Source organism: Meles meles, chromosome 10, assembly GCF_922984935.1.
Source record: "Meles meles chromosome 10, mMelMel3.1 paternal haplotype, whole genome shotgun sequence".
Taxonomy (NCBI): domain Eukaryota; kingdom Metazoa; phylum Chordata; class Mammalia; order Carnivora; family Mustelidae; genus Meles; species Meles meles.
This window is the reverse complement of record NC_060075.1, coordinates 12,457,657-12,476,024: the sequence shown is the minus strand read 5'-3', so window position 1 is coordinate 12,476,024 and position 18,368 is coordinate 12,457,657. Positions and strand designations below refer to the sequence as shown.

Below are 18,368 nucleotides of genomic sequence, written 5' to 3'. Positions count from 1 at the left end.
CAGCCTCAGGGTTTCTGCTCCTGGGCTCCCTCTGGCCACCCACTGGGCTTTTCTCTCCCTGTTCACTTCTCCCCCCCACCAGTTAAGCTTTCCTCTCCTCTTCCAGAGCCCTCTCTGATCCCCAGAGTCACTCTCTCCACAGTAACCTCAGACTGCGATGCACGTGGCTTGCCAGGTGAGAACGCCTCTGTGTGGGCACATACACATTTCTAGTGTTCAAGATGTGTGATTTGGGCAATGCTTCCCAGAGCATCATCCTCCCCTGCCCTCTCTGGAGAGAAGAGGTTGGGAAGAGGTAAGAGGGCAAAAGCCAAAAGAGAAGCAGCACATGTTACTTGGGATGCCACGCGGTGGACATTTTGTGCACGATTAGAGAATGCACATTTGAAGTTGCATGATATGAAATTATTAACAAACCCACTTTCTACCCAAAATTGTACATAACGAAAATGAGCATCTTAAAAAAAAAGAAATCCAGAACCACAGGGATTGCAAAGCTATGAAGACAACTGTATTATGTTGTCAGCACACAGCATCAGTAACTTACTCTTTGCTAGAACCACATGAGCCGTATTGTGGTAAGTATTTATATGTCAGCAGATTAACAAAAATATTGAATCTGGGAGGCGCAAAGCCCCAGGACGTCAGGCCACAGCTGTTCCCTGATGTGTCAGCTCCCCAGAGTGGTGGGTCCGTGATCTCACCTTGCTCCATCCGGCTCCCTTCTTCCCTCATCAAGGGCCCCGTAAGGCTCAGATTCCACACTGGGAGCACCGACATGAATACAGTGCGATCCCAGGTCTTGAAATAGTAAAGTCTGGTTGTGAGATCCCTATGTGTCCCCATGTTTTTGCCTGTCAAATGCTGAGGGTGAAGAGAGGGTCTTTTTTTTTTTTAATTTATTTATTTTAGAAAGAGAGAGAGAGGGACATGAGTGAGAGGGACAGAAGGAGAGGGAGAGAGAATCTCAAGCAGACTCCACGCTGAGCAAGGACCCTGATGCAGGGCTCCATCCCAGGACCCTGAGGTCATGACCTGAGCTGAGACCAAGTTAACTGACTGCACCACCCAGGTGTCCTGAGAGGGTTTTTTTTTTTTTTTTTTTTTTTTAAATCTAATATCCCAGATCACTGGTTTCCAAACTTTCTGGAAAACGATTCCTCTTGCCAATGTTAGAAAGCTATGAGGACTCGTGATTTTCATCTCAGCTGATGACTAAGAGAGAGATGAAGGGAGGTAAATCCTGCCATAAATTCTGTCATATGTAAATTGAATTGACAATTTACCACTGATGGGACAGAAGTCAACTCACTAAGGGCTCTATCTGTGCCAAACTGTATTCCAAGAATTTTTGTGTGTGCCGATCTATTGACTCCTATGAAATCACTCTCATTATTATCTTTATCTCAAGATGGGTAAACTGAGTCTGAAATCCAGAGTGCTAGGTAGCGCCAGCACTGGGTATTGTCAGGAAAATGTAACCAAAAATCAGAACTCCTCTCAACTCAGGAAACCTCTCCCTGGAAGTAGAAAAGAAAGAAAGCAGTCTTATTATTGAATAAGCATTAAATCAGAATGTGATATATATACATCCCAGGCATTTGGTTAGGATAGTGCAAAGACAGGCAGAAATCCCAGCCTTTTGTATCAGACACAACCCATTACATACACGTTCTCGAGATAAATGACAACCAATCCTCAAAGCAGAGGCTGAAGAGGACATCCCAGAGTCACTTGCTAACTGGGGGTCCCATCCAGGTTTACTAGAGGGCAAGTCATCTTGCCCTATCTTTCTGGCAGGGCATAATTTTACAACTTGGTGTGAGGCATGCACTCTAAATTAGGTTAGGCTCACTTTGTTGTTTGTATTTCAAAGAGATTCATTGCAGATCCTGGAGAAAAACATTTCTGGGTGATTTACATATATTTCAAAGAAAGAGAGAGAACTTAAAATTGCAAGTTTTCTAAAGTAAGTGTTCTAAGAAAATGGACAGGAGGTTAAGTCTCTTCCCTTATTTCCAACAGGGATAATTAAGTCTCTTATGTATAATTTGTTAGTTGACCTTACAGAGGAGAACACCGGAATCGGAAACGTGAGCCCACTGTGCGCTGCCCAGGAAGGCCTCGGAGCGGTCTCTGTGCGTGTGTGAGGCATACGGGGAGGGAGGTCTTCACTCCATCTAGCTGCCTGCTCGCTTGCACTGAGGTGTTTGAATCCCAGATTCTCTGGGACACAGTGGAGAGGGTGCAGGCCACGTACCTTCAGCAAGGCACTCCGTGAAGCTGGGGAGCATGCGCCTGTCTGTGTTAGGGTTGTTGGCATGCAGGAAACAGGAAGCCCCATGGGGTTTGAACCTCAGTGAGACAATGAGATAAAATATTGAGCTTCCTGGAAAAGCCCCTCCCTTTTGAGTTTCAGGCCTAGAGTGTCAGGTACTCATTGTCACCTTATAGACCTGCATCCTGCTCTTCTGGCCCTGTCCCACTGCCTTGCTGGACAAAGTCTGCGGGGCCAGGGAATGGGGCCACTATCCATTCTGTGGGGCTGGGTGCTCGTGGCTACCATGAGGACAGGTCAGAGGCCAGGCAGAAAAAGTCACTCTGTGGGTTAGGGGAGGGAAAGAGGGACAGAAATTTTGCTCCCAGGTCCCAGCCTTGCTAAGATCCTTCCTGGCATAGCACCCCGGCAGAAAGCACTCCTTCTGTTCCCAGGAGTCTGCTGCCAGCATTGCTCATGGGCCCCCCTCTTTGGGATTTGGCTGCAGCTGATTATTTGTGGGAGGTACCCTCGGGAACTTTAGCCTGGCCTGACTGTGTATTTCAGGTGCTGCCGCGAGCTTGGTGGAGCAAAAGCCCAGATGGGTCCTGGTAGCTCGTGGACAGGCTAAAACCCTGCACTGTCTCCTGAGGAATTCCCAGTATCCTTGGATGAGCTGGTACCAGCAGGACTTCCAGGGGTCACTACAGGTGCTGGCCACTCTGCGGAGTCCTGGGGATGAGGAGGTCGTGTCCCGTCCTGGAGCAGATTACCGGGTCAAGCGGGTCAACAGCGAGGAGCTGAGGCTGCACGTGACCAATGTGACCCAGGGCAGACGCCTCTACTGCACCTGCAGTACACACAGTGAGAGACCCCCCTCGGACGAGTGAATACAAACCATCCCGGGTGCCAACCACAGACCCAACCTCCTCCTTTGCCCCGACTCCTCCTACGCTCCCCTACATCCCCTGTTGCCTCTTCTCTACAAGGGACTCTTCTGCAGCTTTCCCATGCCCTTCTGGGAGTGCTCAGCCTGCCCAGCACAGCGATTTAACCACCAGTTTAACCTCTGAAGGGCTCCGTTGCAGAAGTTGCTCTGCCCCTTGGGAGGTTTGGGAAAGACTTCATCTCCCCGAACCCTGGTTTCTGTGCCTGTAAGCACAGACAGTAACTTGACCCAGCTCAGAGGCTTGCTATTAGGATTAAACAGCATGACTGTCCACGGTATGCCCAGGTCACAAACATATGCTTTTTAATACCGGCGTCAACACCCACAGCGGTGCTGGAAAGAAACCTGGAGAAATTCCGAGGGCTCAGAAAGGAGGAAGAGGGAGTATCTCAGAGTGTAGCCCCTCACTCATACCCCTAGAATAAACACCCACTTCTTCAATTTGATCCCCATACTTGGTGCTTGCCACCACCTAAATGTCTCAGCACCCACCCACCCCCACCCACGCCCTCCCCACGCCCTCCCCACCCCCGCCGTCTCAAGCTGATCTTTTTAAAAAGTAAGCTCTTCAGAGAGAGCCTGACCTAGAGAGGACCAGGGTCTGGATCCACAGTGAGGGCTAACCAAACAGTGACTCAGCAGCCACGGCTCAGAACTGGGTCTGCTACCTGAGCAAGGCCATGCCTGGAGTGAGGATGGAACAGGGAGGCTCAGCTCCCAGCAGAATGGCCCAGAAGCAGCAGGCAGGTGCCCAGGGAGAGAAGCCCAGATCCCGGGAGCCCTGCAGAGACGGGCGGCCGGAAGGCGGCTGTAATGGCTCCATTCTGCTTCTAGCTAGGAGCAGCTCTCTCCCAGAGCGTGTGGACCAGATGAGCAGGTAACTGGGAGGCAAGGGGAAGGGGGGTGAGTGGGAAGTCATTTCAAAGCTCAGTCTCTGATGAGGGTCTGGAGTTCTGTGTCCCAGAGCAGCAGGCAAGCACACCTTCCTCAGGGCTTGTGGAGAGGGAGCAACTTTGTCCACCAGGGGTCGCCATCGGCCCATAGTTCTCCATGATGTGCTCAGACAAGGTCTGGCGTGGATCACAGGTGTGTCTTCTCTCACAGACCCCTTACCTCCACTCAGGTGTTGTGGGGAACACCTGCCCAGCTGTAGAGGACTACAGCAGGGATGGGGAGCAGGTCTGGAGCCTGGCCAGAGTTCTGGAGACAAGTAGATACCTGTGTTCTCTCCTCCCTCCAGGAAAGGTACCGCTGAGAACGCCCTCACCAGGAAATCCTTGATCCCAGGCCACCAAGAAGCTGTTAAATACAGAGATGGCCGGGCAGAGAGGCCTGGACCACCTGTTCTTAAGAAATGCTGAGGTCCTCTGCTAGCAGCTCTGGAAACCAGTACAGCTGAGCACCCTCACCAGAGCGATGGAAGACACCATTACTCTGATGGGACCCCTTGAACTTCTGTCCCTTCCCAGGGACGGTGGAGACTAACCAGATGCAGTCCTGCTCACTTGGACCATGAACTATGCCTTAATACCACTGCCTAGACCCTTAATTCCTGGGTGATTAAACTAGTTCCCCTAGATTGGCAGATGTTAAGGACCCAAACAATGCTTTTTGATTGGATTATGTTATTTAACTGTCGTTACCCACATAGGAAATACTGGTCTCTGTGATGTAGTCTCTTGTCTGCAGGCTGGTGTGAGGGATTTGTCCATGCCTCTGGGAAGCATATTTAAAGCATATTTAAACTTCATTTTTTTCATCCGATACTTTCAAGTGCCCGATCAGGCAAGTACTACCATTTTTTTTTTTTTTTTTTTTTTTTTGCATTTTATTCTTGTTTTTGTCTTCATAGGGAAATGGGTGTATGACACCTGGGACGACCTAGCCAGCACTCAAATACAGGAATTCCGAGTCAGACCTATGACTCTCAGTATGCCATGATGCTACCTTGTCAAGTAACGAATGTATTGTCACTGCCGCGAGGGAGGTGTGATGTGGCAGGCATCTCTGTCCCTTCCAGAAAGGCAGCGCCCGTAATGTTACAGATGTGGTCAAAGAGCACAAGGACGTCCACATGTGATGTGGCAGCAGGTCAGGTGAGCATCCTGAAAAGACACTCAGTGGCCCCACAGACGCGTCCTAGGGTTCAACAGGTCCAGATGGGAATAGACAGAATTATACTAATTACATCGAATCCTTTGGAGGGGAAAGTAACATGTTATGATTGTGTAAATTGGATTCTGCTCTGTCGTATCGCCATAGTTTGGATTTGTTTTAAGGTCATGGACTTCTAGGGCTGCCAGGTGAGTATCCTTATCTAAGACAGCCATCTCTCTGTTCTCCTTTGTCTTAGTCATCCTCTCAATTAATCGATACATGCGTAGAATACCCACTCCATTTTTAGTATTTTACCAGATATGGTGTGAACTTTCAAGAAATATGGTGTGAACCAGATATGGTGTGAACTTTCAAGAAATATGAGGCATGTTTCCTCTTTACCCATCTTCTTACTTTCCATATTCCTCGGATAGCAGAAAGCATAAGCTCAAAGTTTCACTTGTAGGATGAGTGTCTTTGTTATAATTCAGATTCCTGAGCCTTGAACAGAAACATAGCCCATATTTATGGCCCCTACACTATCATTTGATGCCCTGAGCAGGAGAGCCAGCATGGGTCTAATTTGAAGGTAGGGGCTTAGATATAGGTGGGCTTGGGGAAAGAGAGTTCATAATGGGTTAATAATTATTAGAGCTTCAGGATCTGTGCAAGCCCTTTGAGTTTAAGCACACATCCATCCATAACACACTAATGGGGCTTGTTAAGAATAAACTGTATTAACTGGGTTTGGTAGACAATGAATCCCAACATGCATTAACCGTTAGCTAAACTGAGGAGAACACATAGAATGTCAGAAAACTTTATAAAATGATATAATAGTTAAGACTGTGAATTTAAACTTACCTTTCTACTATTGTGTGTTCTCCTCATTATATCCAATGAATTGGATTTCTGAAATTGGGAAACACTTCAAAAACAAAGCAACCCTATCTGGCAATTGACTATCTAAGTGATACTATAATGTACTTATCTTGCAGTTATAGTTTTAGACCTCTACCCAAATAAATACAACGGCGTTGCAAAACTTCCTTTCTGTGTTTTATACCTAAGGGCCTTTCCCATGCAGGCTGGGAAAGGCACAGGTGCCTAACACCTGAAGAAGGGGAACATATATTGGTAAATTCTATCAGAATGTTCTTTGGCTCTCTGATATAACCTGATTGGTTGATTGATTGATGGGTGTGTGTGTGTGTGTGTGGCGCCATGAAAATAGTTTCCATCTTAAATGAAGAAAGATAAACTCAGATGTAAAGAAATGGCAACAGATTACCAGTAATCCTTTACAAAGATTTAAGGGGGATCATCATATATTGAATGCCTACTATATGCTGAATATTATGCTCCATGCCTTACACAAATTACCCTATTTATTTCCAACAATCCAGAAGAGTATTATCAGTCCCGTTTTAGAGACAAACTAAAGCAAGACAGGTTAAATTCCTTAATACCTGAGGACACACAGCTAGTAGCTGCGGAAGTTGGGATTACATACAAAACTAGACCCCAAACCTGTGTTCTTTCAGTGCTGCTAAGCCCAAGCTCATCCCTCTGTGGATCTAGAAGTGAGATAAACTCACATTGGAGGGACAGATGGTGGAAATCAGAGTGGGGGAATAGCCGTCGCAGGGGAGAGTCAGCTAAACTGACAGCAAAGCATATTGAAGTGAATGTGGAAGGGAAGTCAGAGCTGGTGACCAGTAGAGGGGCAGCAGGCCAGGAAGCTATATGGAAGGCAGTCAGCAGCAGGCCTCCTGTGGGTTTACAGCAACATCTGAGCAGGGTTAGGCAGAGTCTTAGGCTTATAGGAGCTGGGGAATCAGACAAGGTTGTTGAGACAAAGACAGCATTAATGGAACTGGGATTAAAAGAAGGGGAGGGGGAGAAGACGGAGCTTCACTGCAGGAATAGAACAGAAGCCAAGTATAACAGCAAGTTTGGCTTGGTGATGAGCTAAACTTCTTCTAACCAAGGATAGAATGGGAGCCACGTCTTAGGCTGCTATTGTGGATGTAGAGATTATAGGTGTGCCAACTAAATGGCTCAAGGTAGGAGTCTGGGGCTCACAGAGCCAGGCAAAAGCAAGTTTAGATGTACATTTTACAGCTGAAGCAAATCCTGCATGTGATTTACATGATTTACAATAATCTCTTAAAAACAAACCGACAGCAGACAGCGAATCATAGACCAGGCAAGAGAGACAATGAGGAACATTGCTTTGATTTTAGTCAGAGTTGTTACCAGAAACCCCAACGTGAGATAATGAAGGTGCCTAGTACTGCTGAGTTTTCAAAGGACCTGAGAGCGATGACCTTGGGATTCCTTGCCAGTGTCAGGCCCTAGGCCAGCCTCTCTCATCCCCATCTTTAGCTTCCAGTGGGCAACTTGATTCTATTCTAGTTGGTATAGCTAATGGTGTCAAATCGAGGCTTTTTTTTAAACCTTGATTCCCTATTGAACAGAGCTCAGTTAATGGTTTCTGATATCCTCCTGTTCTTTTTTTATTTTTTTTTTAAGATTTTATTTATTTATTTGAGAGAGAATGAGTGAGAGAGAGAGCGTGAGAGAAGAGAAGGTCAGAGGGAGAAGCAGACTCCCCAAAGAGCTGGGAGCCCAATGCGGGACTCGATCCTGGAAGGCCGGGATCATGACCTGAGCCGAAGGCAGTCGCTCAACCAACTGAGCCACCCAGGTGCCCCTGATATCCTTCTGTTCTTAAAGTGAATGCACAAGAGAAGAATTACAAAGTCTCATCAGTACAGTAGCTGGTATTAATTTCTGTGCACAAACAGAAGCTCTTTCCTAATCTTCACCTTGCTTTTGTAAGATCCTGGCCTATCCATTCTCATTTAGTTTTTAGAATCATAGCTTTTCAGCCTGGAGAACAGTGGTCATAGGAGGTATCCCCATACTAAATGGAAAAACATGCTCTCTACATCCTAACATGTTATTATGATTTGAAGAAACTGATGAATGACCCCCCCCATTTTTTCCACATAAATTCTGAACAAATTGAGAGACAAAGTAGTAAGGCAGATGGGAAGGGAAATTTTTGGCCATGTTACTTACTGATCTGTTAGAGAATATGGCTTGGATACATGGTAACATGGGAGTCCCAAGGCTGCAACTTAAAATTAGAAAGAAGTCTCCCATCGTTCAGCATACTAAGTGGTGGATTCTATCATATTTTCTACTAAAAGCATAACGTGAAAATAAAGAGGATGTGCAGAAGAACCTTACAGGTGTCACATTCCCCACTCAGAGTGGCCTTTGTCCTCTGCTAAAGGGCCTCTCAGATTTTAGTTTAACTTGTTTAAGGAAATAGATAAATGTCAAGCTATTAAACTCATCTTCCTCTCTTACTCTTAAAATGGAAACAAACAAACGATCTTATCTGGTGATGTTTTGGGGCCCTAAAGAGAATTCTTTCAAGGGTTCTCTACAGAAATGGGATCCCCAAGAATGAAACTGACAGGAAGTTCAAGTTCTTACTTGATTTATAGAACCAAAAAACACCTGACAGATTTGATAATAGTGCACCGATGGGAGTCAACATGCTAAAGTGGTATGGGCTTCTCCCTAGGTCACAAAGCTCAGTTCATTACATTACCTGATTCAGTGCCCCTTGAATGAATTGGAACCCAATACCCTAAGGAATGAACCTTGTTCTAATATTGAGTCTCCTTTCCAGCCCGTACAAAGATGACCTGAGTCTATTTACTTGGTGATTTGTGGTCTAGGGACAAGAACATAGTTGAATTTTTTTTTTTTTTTTCTGAATTGGTACTAATCTGTGGTGTTTGTGGTTGGGGAGGGAAGATTCATAATCAGTGCTATCCTCTGATCAGAGTGGGACTTATGAAAATTGAGGGATAATTGGATTTTTTACCTAAGTCTTCCTTAGAGAAATTCAATGGGGCTCTGAAACCACCTAGAATTTACTTCCACACTACCTATGTGCACTGGCAGCGGGGGAAGAGGTATATTTTTTATCTTCAACTGGTAGAATCTCTACAATATCCATCAGGCCTGTGAAGTAAGCTTTTGTTGTAGGAAGGGCTAAAAGAGAGTTGATGGAACTTCCCCTTAGTAAATCGAAAACATCAGCACATTGCTGAGGCCAGTACTGCCAACACAGACTTGAAATATGCTGGGTGATAATTTGTATTATAATTTCATTTGGTTCTTCAGTTGGTCATGTCATAAGAGTGGTGGAGAATGATAGTGTTTGAATATTGCGTGGTAAACTCCAATTATAGTTGCTGGTCCGTATGTGGCTCCTTAGTAAAGCAAATAAATGCAGTCTTTCACACTCAGTATGCAACTATCCATCTGGAACATGTATTTTTGTACATTGCATTGAGAAGCTCAGAATTAATTAGCTTTCATTTGTCAGGGACAACAGTATATTTTTACCTCCACACTCAGGCAATCCTCATTGCTCTGTCCCTGAATCTGAATATATAAATATATAAATGCTATAGCATTTAAGGAACTTGACAGTCTCAAAGGGTACCATGTTGATCTGTTGTATTAACAATATCATGTTGGTAGGGTGAGATAAAATGAAGTAGCAAGTTTCCTGGGTGTCTTGGAAAGACAGATATGTAGTAGTAGGTAGGTGATACAACCAGTGGCACTTACTGGTATATACTGGATTCCTCTATTTAAATGAATGCCTTGTTATACTGGTGCTCCCTACTATGAAGAATGGTATCTGAAGACCTATAAATTTTACAAGAAACATATATCTCATTAGGATATCATGCTCTGAACCATTTAATTGGATCTGTTTCTTTTTTTTTTTAGGTTTGTTTTTTGTTTGTTTGTTTGTTTAATGTTTTATTTATTTTTTATTTTTTTTATAACATATAATGTATTTTTATCCCCACGGGTACAGGTCTCTGAATCACAGGTTAACACACTTCACAGCACTCACGATAGCACATACCCTCCCCAATGTTCATAACCCCCCTCCCCCTCTCCCAACCCCCCCTCCCCCCAGCAACCCTCAGTTTGTTTTGTGAGATTAAGAGTCACTTATGGTTTGTCTCCCTCCCAATCCCATCTTGTTTCATTATTCTTCTCCTACCCCCCTAACCCCCCATGTTGCATCTCCACATCCTCATATCAGGGAGATCATATGATAGTTGTCTTTCTCCGACTGACTTATTTCACTAAGCATGATACCCTCTAGTTGCATCCACGTCGTCGCAAATGGTAATATTTCATTTATTTTAATGGCTGTAGTATTCCATTGTGTATATATACCACCTCTTCTTTATCCATTCGTCTGTTGATGGACATCTAGGTTCTTTCCATAGTTTGGCTATTGTAGACATTGCTGCTATAAACATTCGGGTGCACGTGCCCATTCAGTACACTATTTGTATCCTTAGGGTAAATACCCAGTAGTGCAATTGCTGGGTCATAGGGCAGTTCTATTTTCAACACTTTGAGGAACCTCCATGCTGTTTTCTGGAGTGGTTGCACCAGCTTGCATTCCCACCAACAGTGTAGGAGAGTTCCCCTTTCTCCGCATCCTTGCCAGCATCTGTTATTTCCTGACTTGTTAATTTTAGCCATTCTAACTGGTGTGAGGTGATATCTCATTGTGGTTTTGATTTGTATTTTCCTGATGCCGAGTGATGCGGAGCACTTTTTCATGTGTCTGTTGGCCATCTGGATGTCTTCTTTGCAGAAATGTCTGTTCATATCTTCTGCCCATTTCTTGATTGGATTATTTGTTCGTTGGGTGTTGAGTTTGCTCAGTTCTTTATAGATTTTGGACACTAGCCCTTTATCTAATATGTCGTTTGCAAATATCTTCTCCCATTCTGTCAGTTGTCTTTTGGTTTTGTTAACTGTTTCCTTTGCTGTGCAAAAGCTTTTGATCTTGATGAAATCCCAATAGTTCATTTTTGCCCTTGCTTCCCTTGCCTTTGGCGATGTTCCTAGGAAGATGTCGCTGTGGCTGAGGTCGAAGAGGTTGCAGCCTGTGTTCTCCTCGAGGATTTTGATTGATTCCTTTCTCACATTAAGGTCCTTCATCCATTTTGAGTCTACATTCGTGTGTGGTTTAGGAAATGGTCCAGTGTCATTTTTCTGCATGTGGCTGTCCAATTTAACCAGCACCATTTATTGAAGAGGCTGTCTTTTTTCCATTGGACATTCTTTCCTGCTTTGTCGGAGATTAGTTGACCATAGAGTTGAGGGTCTATTTCTGGGCTCTGTATTCTGTTCCATTGATCTATGTGTCTATTTTTGTGCCAGTACCATGCTGTCTTGGTGATGACAGCTTTGTAATAGAGCTTGAAGTCCGGAATTGTGATGCCACCAACTTTGGCTTTCTTTTTCAATATTCCTTTGGCTATTTGAGGTCTTTTCTGGTTCCATATAAATTTTAGGATTATTTGTTCCATTTCTTTGAAAAAATGGATGGGATTTTGATAGGGATTGCATTAAATGTATAGATTGCTTTAGGTAGCATAGACATTTTCACAATATTTATTCTTCCAATCCAGGACCATGGAACATTTTTCTATTTCTTTGTGTCTTCCTCACTTTCTTTCATGAGCACTTTATAGTTTCCTGCATATAGATTCTTAGCCTTTTTGGTTAGGTTTATTCCTAGGTATCTTATAGTTTTGGGTGCAACTGTAAATGGGATTGACTCCTTAATTTCTCTTTCTTCTGTCTTGTTGTTGGTGTACAGAAATGCAACTGATTTCTGTGCATTGATTTTATATCCTGACACTTTACTGAATTCCTGTACAAGTTCTAGCAGTTTTGGAGTGGAGTCTTTTGGGTTTTCCACATATAGTATCATATTATCTGCGAAGAGTGATAGTTTGACTTCTTCTTCACTGATTTCAATGCCTTTAATTTCCTTTTGTTGTCCGATTGCTGAGGCTAGGACTTCTAGTACTGTGTTGAATAGCAGTGGTGAGAATGGACATCCCTGCCGTGTTCCTGACCTTAGTGGAGAAGCTTTCAGTTTTTCTCCATTGAAAATGATACTTGTGGTGGGTTTTTCATAGATGGCTTTGATAATATTGAGGTATGTGCCCTCTATCCCTACACTTTGAAGAGTTTTGATCAGGAAGGGATGCTGTAATTTGTCAAATGCTTTTTCAGCATCTATTGAGAGTATCATATGATTCTTGTTCTCTCTTTTATTAATGTGTTGTATCACATTGATTGATTTGCAGATGTTGAACCAACCTTGCAGCCCTGGAATAAATCCCACTTGGTCGTGGTGAATAATCCTTTTAATGTACTGTTGAGTCCTATTGGCTAGTATTTGGTGAGAATTTTTGCATCTGTGTTCATCAAGGATATTGATCTGTAATTCTCTTTTCTGATGGGATCCTTGTCTGGTTTTGGGATCAAGGTGATGCTGGCCTCATAAAATGAGTTTGGCAGTTTTCCTTCCATTTCTATTTTTTGGAACAGTTTCAGGAGAATAGGAATTAGTTCTTCTTTAAATGTTTGGCAGAATTCCCCTGGGAAGTCGTCTGGCCCTGGGCTTTTGTTTGTTTGGAGATTTTTTGATGACTGTTTCAATCTCCTTACTTGTTATGTTTTCTATTTCTTCCCGGTTCAGTTGTGGAAGTTTATATGTCTCTAGTAATGCATCAATTTCTTCCAGATTGTCAAATTTGTTGGCATAGAGTTGCTCATAGTATGTTCTTATAATTGTCTGTATTTCTTTGGTGTTGGTTGTGATCTCTCCTCTTTCATTCATTATTTTATTTATTTGGGTCCTTTCTCTTTTCTTTTGATAAGTCTGGCCAGGGGTTTATCCATCTTATTAATTCTTTCAAAGAACCATCTAGTTTCGTTGATTTGCTCTATTGTTTTTTTGGATTCTATTTCATTGATTCCTGCTCTGATCTTTATGATTTCTCTTCTCCTGCTGGGTTTAGGGTTTCTTTCTTGTTCTTTCTCCAGCTCCTTTAGGTGTAGGGTTAGGTTTTGTACTTGAGACCTTTCTTGTTTCTTGAGAAAGGCTTGTACCACTATATATTTTCCTCTCAGGACTGCCTTTGCTGTGTCCCACAGATTTTGAACTGTTGTGGTTTCATTATCATTTGGTTTTATGAATTTTTTCAATTCTTCTTTAATTTCCTGGTTGACCCATTCATTCTTTAGAAGGATGCTGTTTAGTCTCCATGTATTTGGATTCTTTCCAAATTTCCTCCTGTGATTGAGTTCTAGCTTCAGAGCATTATGGTCTGAAAATAAGCAGGGTATGATCCCAATCTTTTGATACCAGTTGAGACCTGATTTGGGACCCAGGATGCGATCTATTCTGGAGAATGTTCCATGTGCACTAGAGAAGAATGTGTATTCTGTTGCTTTGGGATGAAATGTTCTGAATATATCTGTGATGTCCATCTGGTCCAGTGTGTCATTTAAGGCCTTTATTTCCTTGTTGATCTTTTGCTTGGATGATCTGTCCATTTCAGTGAGGGGAGTGTTAAAGTTCCCTACTATTATTGTATTATTGTTGATGTGTTTCTTTGATTTTGTTATTAATTGGTTTATATAGTTGGCTGCTCCCATTTTAGGGGCATAGATATTTTAAATTGTGAGATCTTCTTGTTGTACAGACCTTTTGAGTATGATATAGTGTCCTTCCTCATCTCTTACTATACAGTCTTTGGCTTAAAGTCTAATTGATCTGATATAAGGATTGCCACCCCAACTTTCTTCTGATGCCCATTAGCATGGTAAATTGTTTTACACTCCCTCACTTTAAATCTGGAGGTGTCTTCACGTCTAAAATGAGTGTCTTGTAGGCAACATATAGATGGGTTTTGTTTTTTATCCATTCTAATACGCTGTGTCTTTTGATTGGGGCATTTAGCCCATTAACATTCAGGGTAACTATTCAGAGATATGAATTTAGTGCCATTGTATTGCCTGTAAGGTGACTGTTACTGTATATTGTCTCTGTTCCTTTCTGATGTACTACTTTTAGGCTCTCTTTTTGCTTAGAGGACCCCTTTCAATATTTCCTGTAGAGCTGGTTTGGTGTTTGCAAATTCTTTCAGTTTTTGTTTGTCCTGGAAGCTTTTTCTCTCTCCTTCTATTTTCAATGATAGCCTAGCTGGATAGAGTATTCTTGGCTGCATGTTTTTCTCGTTGAGTGCTCTGAATATATCATGCCAGCTCTTTCTGGCCTGCCAGGTCTCTGTGGATAAGTCTGCTGCCAATCTAATATTTTTACCATTGTATGTTACAGACTTCTTTTCCCGGGCTGCTTTCAGGATTTTCTCCTTGTCGCTAAGACTTGTAAATTTTACTATTAGGTGACGGGGTGTGGACCTATTCTTGTTGATTTTGAGGGTGGTTCTCTGCACCTCCTGGATTTTGATGCTTGTTCCCTTTGCCATATTAGGGAAATTCTCTCCAATGATTCTCTCCAATAGACCTTCTGCTCCCCTCTCTCTTTCTTCTTCTTCTGGAATCCCAATTATTCTAATGTTTTGTCTTATGGTGTCACTTATCTCTCGAATTCTCCCCTCGTGGTCCAGTAACTGTTTGTCCCTCTTTTGCTCGGCTTCTTTATTCTCTGTCATTTGGTCTTCTATATCACTAATTCTTTCTTCTGCCTCATTTATCCTAGCAGTGAGAGCCTCCATTTTTGATTGCACCTCATTAATAGCTTTTTTGATTTCAACTTGGTTAGATTTTAGTTCTTTAATTTCTCCAGAAAGGGCTTTTCTATTTCCAGTGAGGATTTCTCTAATATCTTCCATGCCTTTTTCAAGCCCGTCTAGAACCTTGAGAATCGTCATTCTGAACTCTAGATCTGACATATTACCAATGTCTGTATTGAATAAGTCCCTAGCCTTTGGTACTGCCTCTTGTTCTTTTTTTTTGTGGTGAATTTTTCCACCTTGTCATTTTGTCCAGATAAGAGTATATGAAGGAGCAAGTAAAATACTAAAAGGGTGGTAAAGACCCCAGGAAAATGCGCTTTAACCAAATCAGAAGAGACCCCAAATCAGGGGGGGGGGGGGGCAAACGGGATAAAAAGAGGTTCAGAAAAAAAAAGAAAAAATTAAAAAAAGAAAACAAATAAAAAATATAAAAAAGAAAAAAATATATAAATATTAGATAAACTAGTTAAAAACGTTAAGGAAGAAAAGAGTAAAAGTTAAAAAAAAATTAGCAGAAGAAGAAAAAAATTGAAAAAAAATTAAATTAACTGCAAGACTAAATAATCATGGGGAGAAAGCCATGAGTTCTGTGCTTTGCTTTCTCTTCCTCTGGAATTCCCCTGGTGTCCTTGGTATTGAACCTGCTCTCCTTGGTAGGTGAACTTGGCCCTGGCTGGATTTCTTATTGATCTTCTGGGGGAGGGGCCTGTTGTAGTGATTCTCAAGTGTCTTTGTCTGAGGCGGAATTGCACCGCCCTTACCATGGGCCGGGCTATGTAATCTGCTCGGGTTCGTTTCAGGAGCTTTTGTTCCCTGAACGCTTTCTGTAGAGTTCTGGAGGATGGGAATGAAAATGGTGGCCTCCCAGTTTCTGGCCCAGAGGAGCTGAGAGCCCGGGGCCGCACTCCTCAGTGTGCCCCCAGAGAACAGTGCCCAATCACTCCTGTATCCTGGCCTCCAGCTGCGCTCCGAGCTCACCCAGCCTGTGACCGGTTCAAGGTAACCCCGAGCTGAGAGCTCACTCTTTGGCTCTGTCTCTGTAGCTGGCTTCTCTGTTCTAATACCTGCAAGCTCTGTGACACTCTGACACCCCCGATCCTTCTGTGACCCTGTGGGACCTGGGGCCATGCTGACCCTGTGTGGGCTTCACCCCGGTTTAGCAATGTCTGGAGCAATGTCCCTCAGTGGAACAGACTTTTAAAAGTCCTGATTTTGTGCTCCTTTGCTCTGCTGCTTGCCGGGAGCCAGCCCTTCCCCCTGTGGTCTATCTTCCCGTCATTTTGGATTCACTTCTCTGCCAGTCCTACCTTTCAGAAAGTGGTTGATTTTCTGTTTCTAGAATTGCTGTTCTTCTACTCTTTGATCTCCCATTGGATTTGTAGGTGTTTGCAATGTTTAGATAAGCTATCTAGCTGATCTCCTGCTACCTGATGTAGTCTCAGCCTGCTACTTCTGTGCCATCTTGACTTCTCCCTCCTAATTGGATCTGTTTCTTAAGCTTAAATTCTGTAGATCCAATGGTTCTAGAAGTATTTTTTGTGTACTAAGTGAATTTTATGGTAAAGCCTAATAAGAAAATCAAAATAGCGGTCCCAAATATGGTAGCAAAGTCATGCTCCTTTTTCCTCTTTGGGAAATAGCTTCTGCTTTGCCACTGGGGTCTAGTGGAGACTTAAGTGCCTGACTCCAAATCACCAGTTGGCCATGAAACTTGCTCTATCCAGGTGCGGCTACCTGACTCTTTGTCGTTGACTTGGATATGCTTAGCAACATTCCACACCCAACTTGGAGCGTAAATAGAATGGAGGAAAATTAGGCCCTGAAAGTCCAAATAAATTGCATTAGCACTTGCTCTGGGAAATTTTCCTTAAGCCACACTGTGACCTCTAAGAGTTTTTTTTATAAACAGTTCAGTGAGGGTAGAAAGACTTCACTGGTTGATGTATTAGGACTGACTGCATGCTGACTACTGTGATAATACGACCCCTCTGAGGGATGCCCTGAAGGAAAGAGAGGAATGAGATTCTTCTCAGGATACAGAAATTCAATTAACACATCTGTTTTTTTTTCTTCCCTGAGAAGCTGAGGTTTATGTGAATTTCTTGGGAGTTGCCTATGGCCTACCTTGACGGGCACTCAGAGGGAGGACGATGGAAGGAATGGGGATTAGCTATTTGGAGAAAAATTGTTTGGTAGGATTTTTCAGGGTGGGCCTGGAGCAGGAGAATATTATAATCCACAAGAATTCTCACCAAAATGCTTTCAATTCTGTAGACTTTAATAACAGGTCAGATAAACAGGTGTGTTCTAAAGTCCTTCATTTTCTCAAGGGCTTTTTAGTGACTCCTTAAACAAAAAATGGGACCAAATGGAGCATATACAAGGACTTCCTAAAAGTTTCACCTCGCTACTACCACTGCTACAGATACAATGCATCCGTGTCCATGACCAATCTCAGCCCTGATACAGTCCTGATGTAGTACTATACCCTAGGTACCCAGCAGCCTCTTTCAGCATGGAAGGGAGTAGCTATTGTCCTCACTGAGAATGATAGGTCTAGATTTGGATTTTCCATTTCCTGCTATCTTCCCAGCATCACCATCCTTGAATTAACTGAATGCCCATATACCCCACAACAGAAGAATGTTTTCCAACCAAGGAAGTCACTACAGTGATAGTGGTGTGACAGTAGGCTGATGCCCATGGAATTCAATGAATTTGACATAAGCTTCATCACCTAGAATCAACTAGCCTTATAAGAGACTAGGATGAACTGCTGAAATCATAGCTCCATTTTAAGGTGGGGAACATCTCCAGAGTGTGAGGTGCTCTCTTGCAAAAACCATCTGTTTCTCCTATAGCTAAAATGTCAGTTAATAACACACGTAAAGGTGAAGCTCTCACATTTGCCTTAGTAATTCATACACAAAGGGTTGCTTTTGAGTGCTGCAAGCTAGGCTTTACCAAGAGGTTTTCAAATCCTGGAAAGGACAAGATTTACTGCTGGAACTTGCTTTCTGAGAGGAGTTCCCTCATCCCCTAGCTGGACTGTAAATTTTCAACAGTCCACCTATAGTGGCCACAGGCAAAACCCTCCGAAACGCAGTTTGGTTTCTGAGATTTTGATCCTCAGTAACTATCAATTAAAACTCTCAGTTGGGAACTGGAGCTAGCTGCAGGGGTGAGGTGAAAAGAGAGGAAGAAAAATACAAGAGTAACAGTTGGAGAGAATGGAGTCCCTGTAGCAGCCGGTATAACAGAAAGGCCAAGCAGGTGTTGACAAAATCTGCCCCAGACTCCGTGTTTCATCTGCTATGTCCGCTGCCCCAGTTCACTTTTGTATTAACCTCTCACGACTCAAGTCTCTACCCAGAAC

General features: G+C 43.2%; 1 gene segment (V, D, J or C); it reads left to right on the top strand.

The window, feature by feature from the left end:
- Positions 1 to 2,448: 2,448 nt before the first annotated feature.
- The window catches only part of LOC123951612, a 366,823-nt gene continuing 350,903 nt past the window's right edge, over positions 2,449 to 18,368 (top strand). Inside the window, 2 exon segments of the C gene segment in view lie at positions 2,449 to 2,574; positions 2,825 to 3,112. Of these exon segments, the coding sequence occupies positions 2,520 to 2,574; positions 2,825 to 3,112 (343 nt within the window).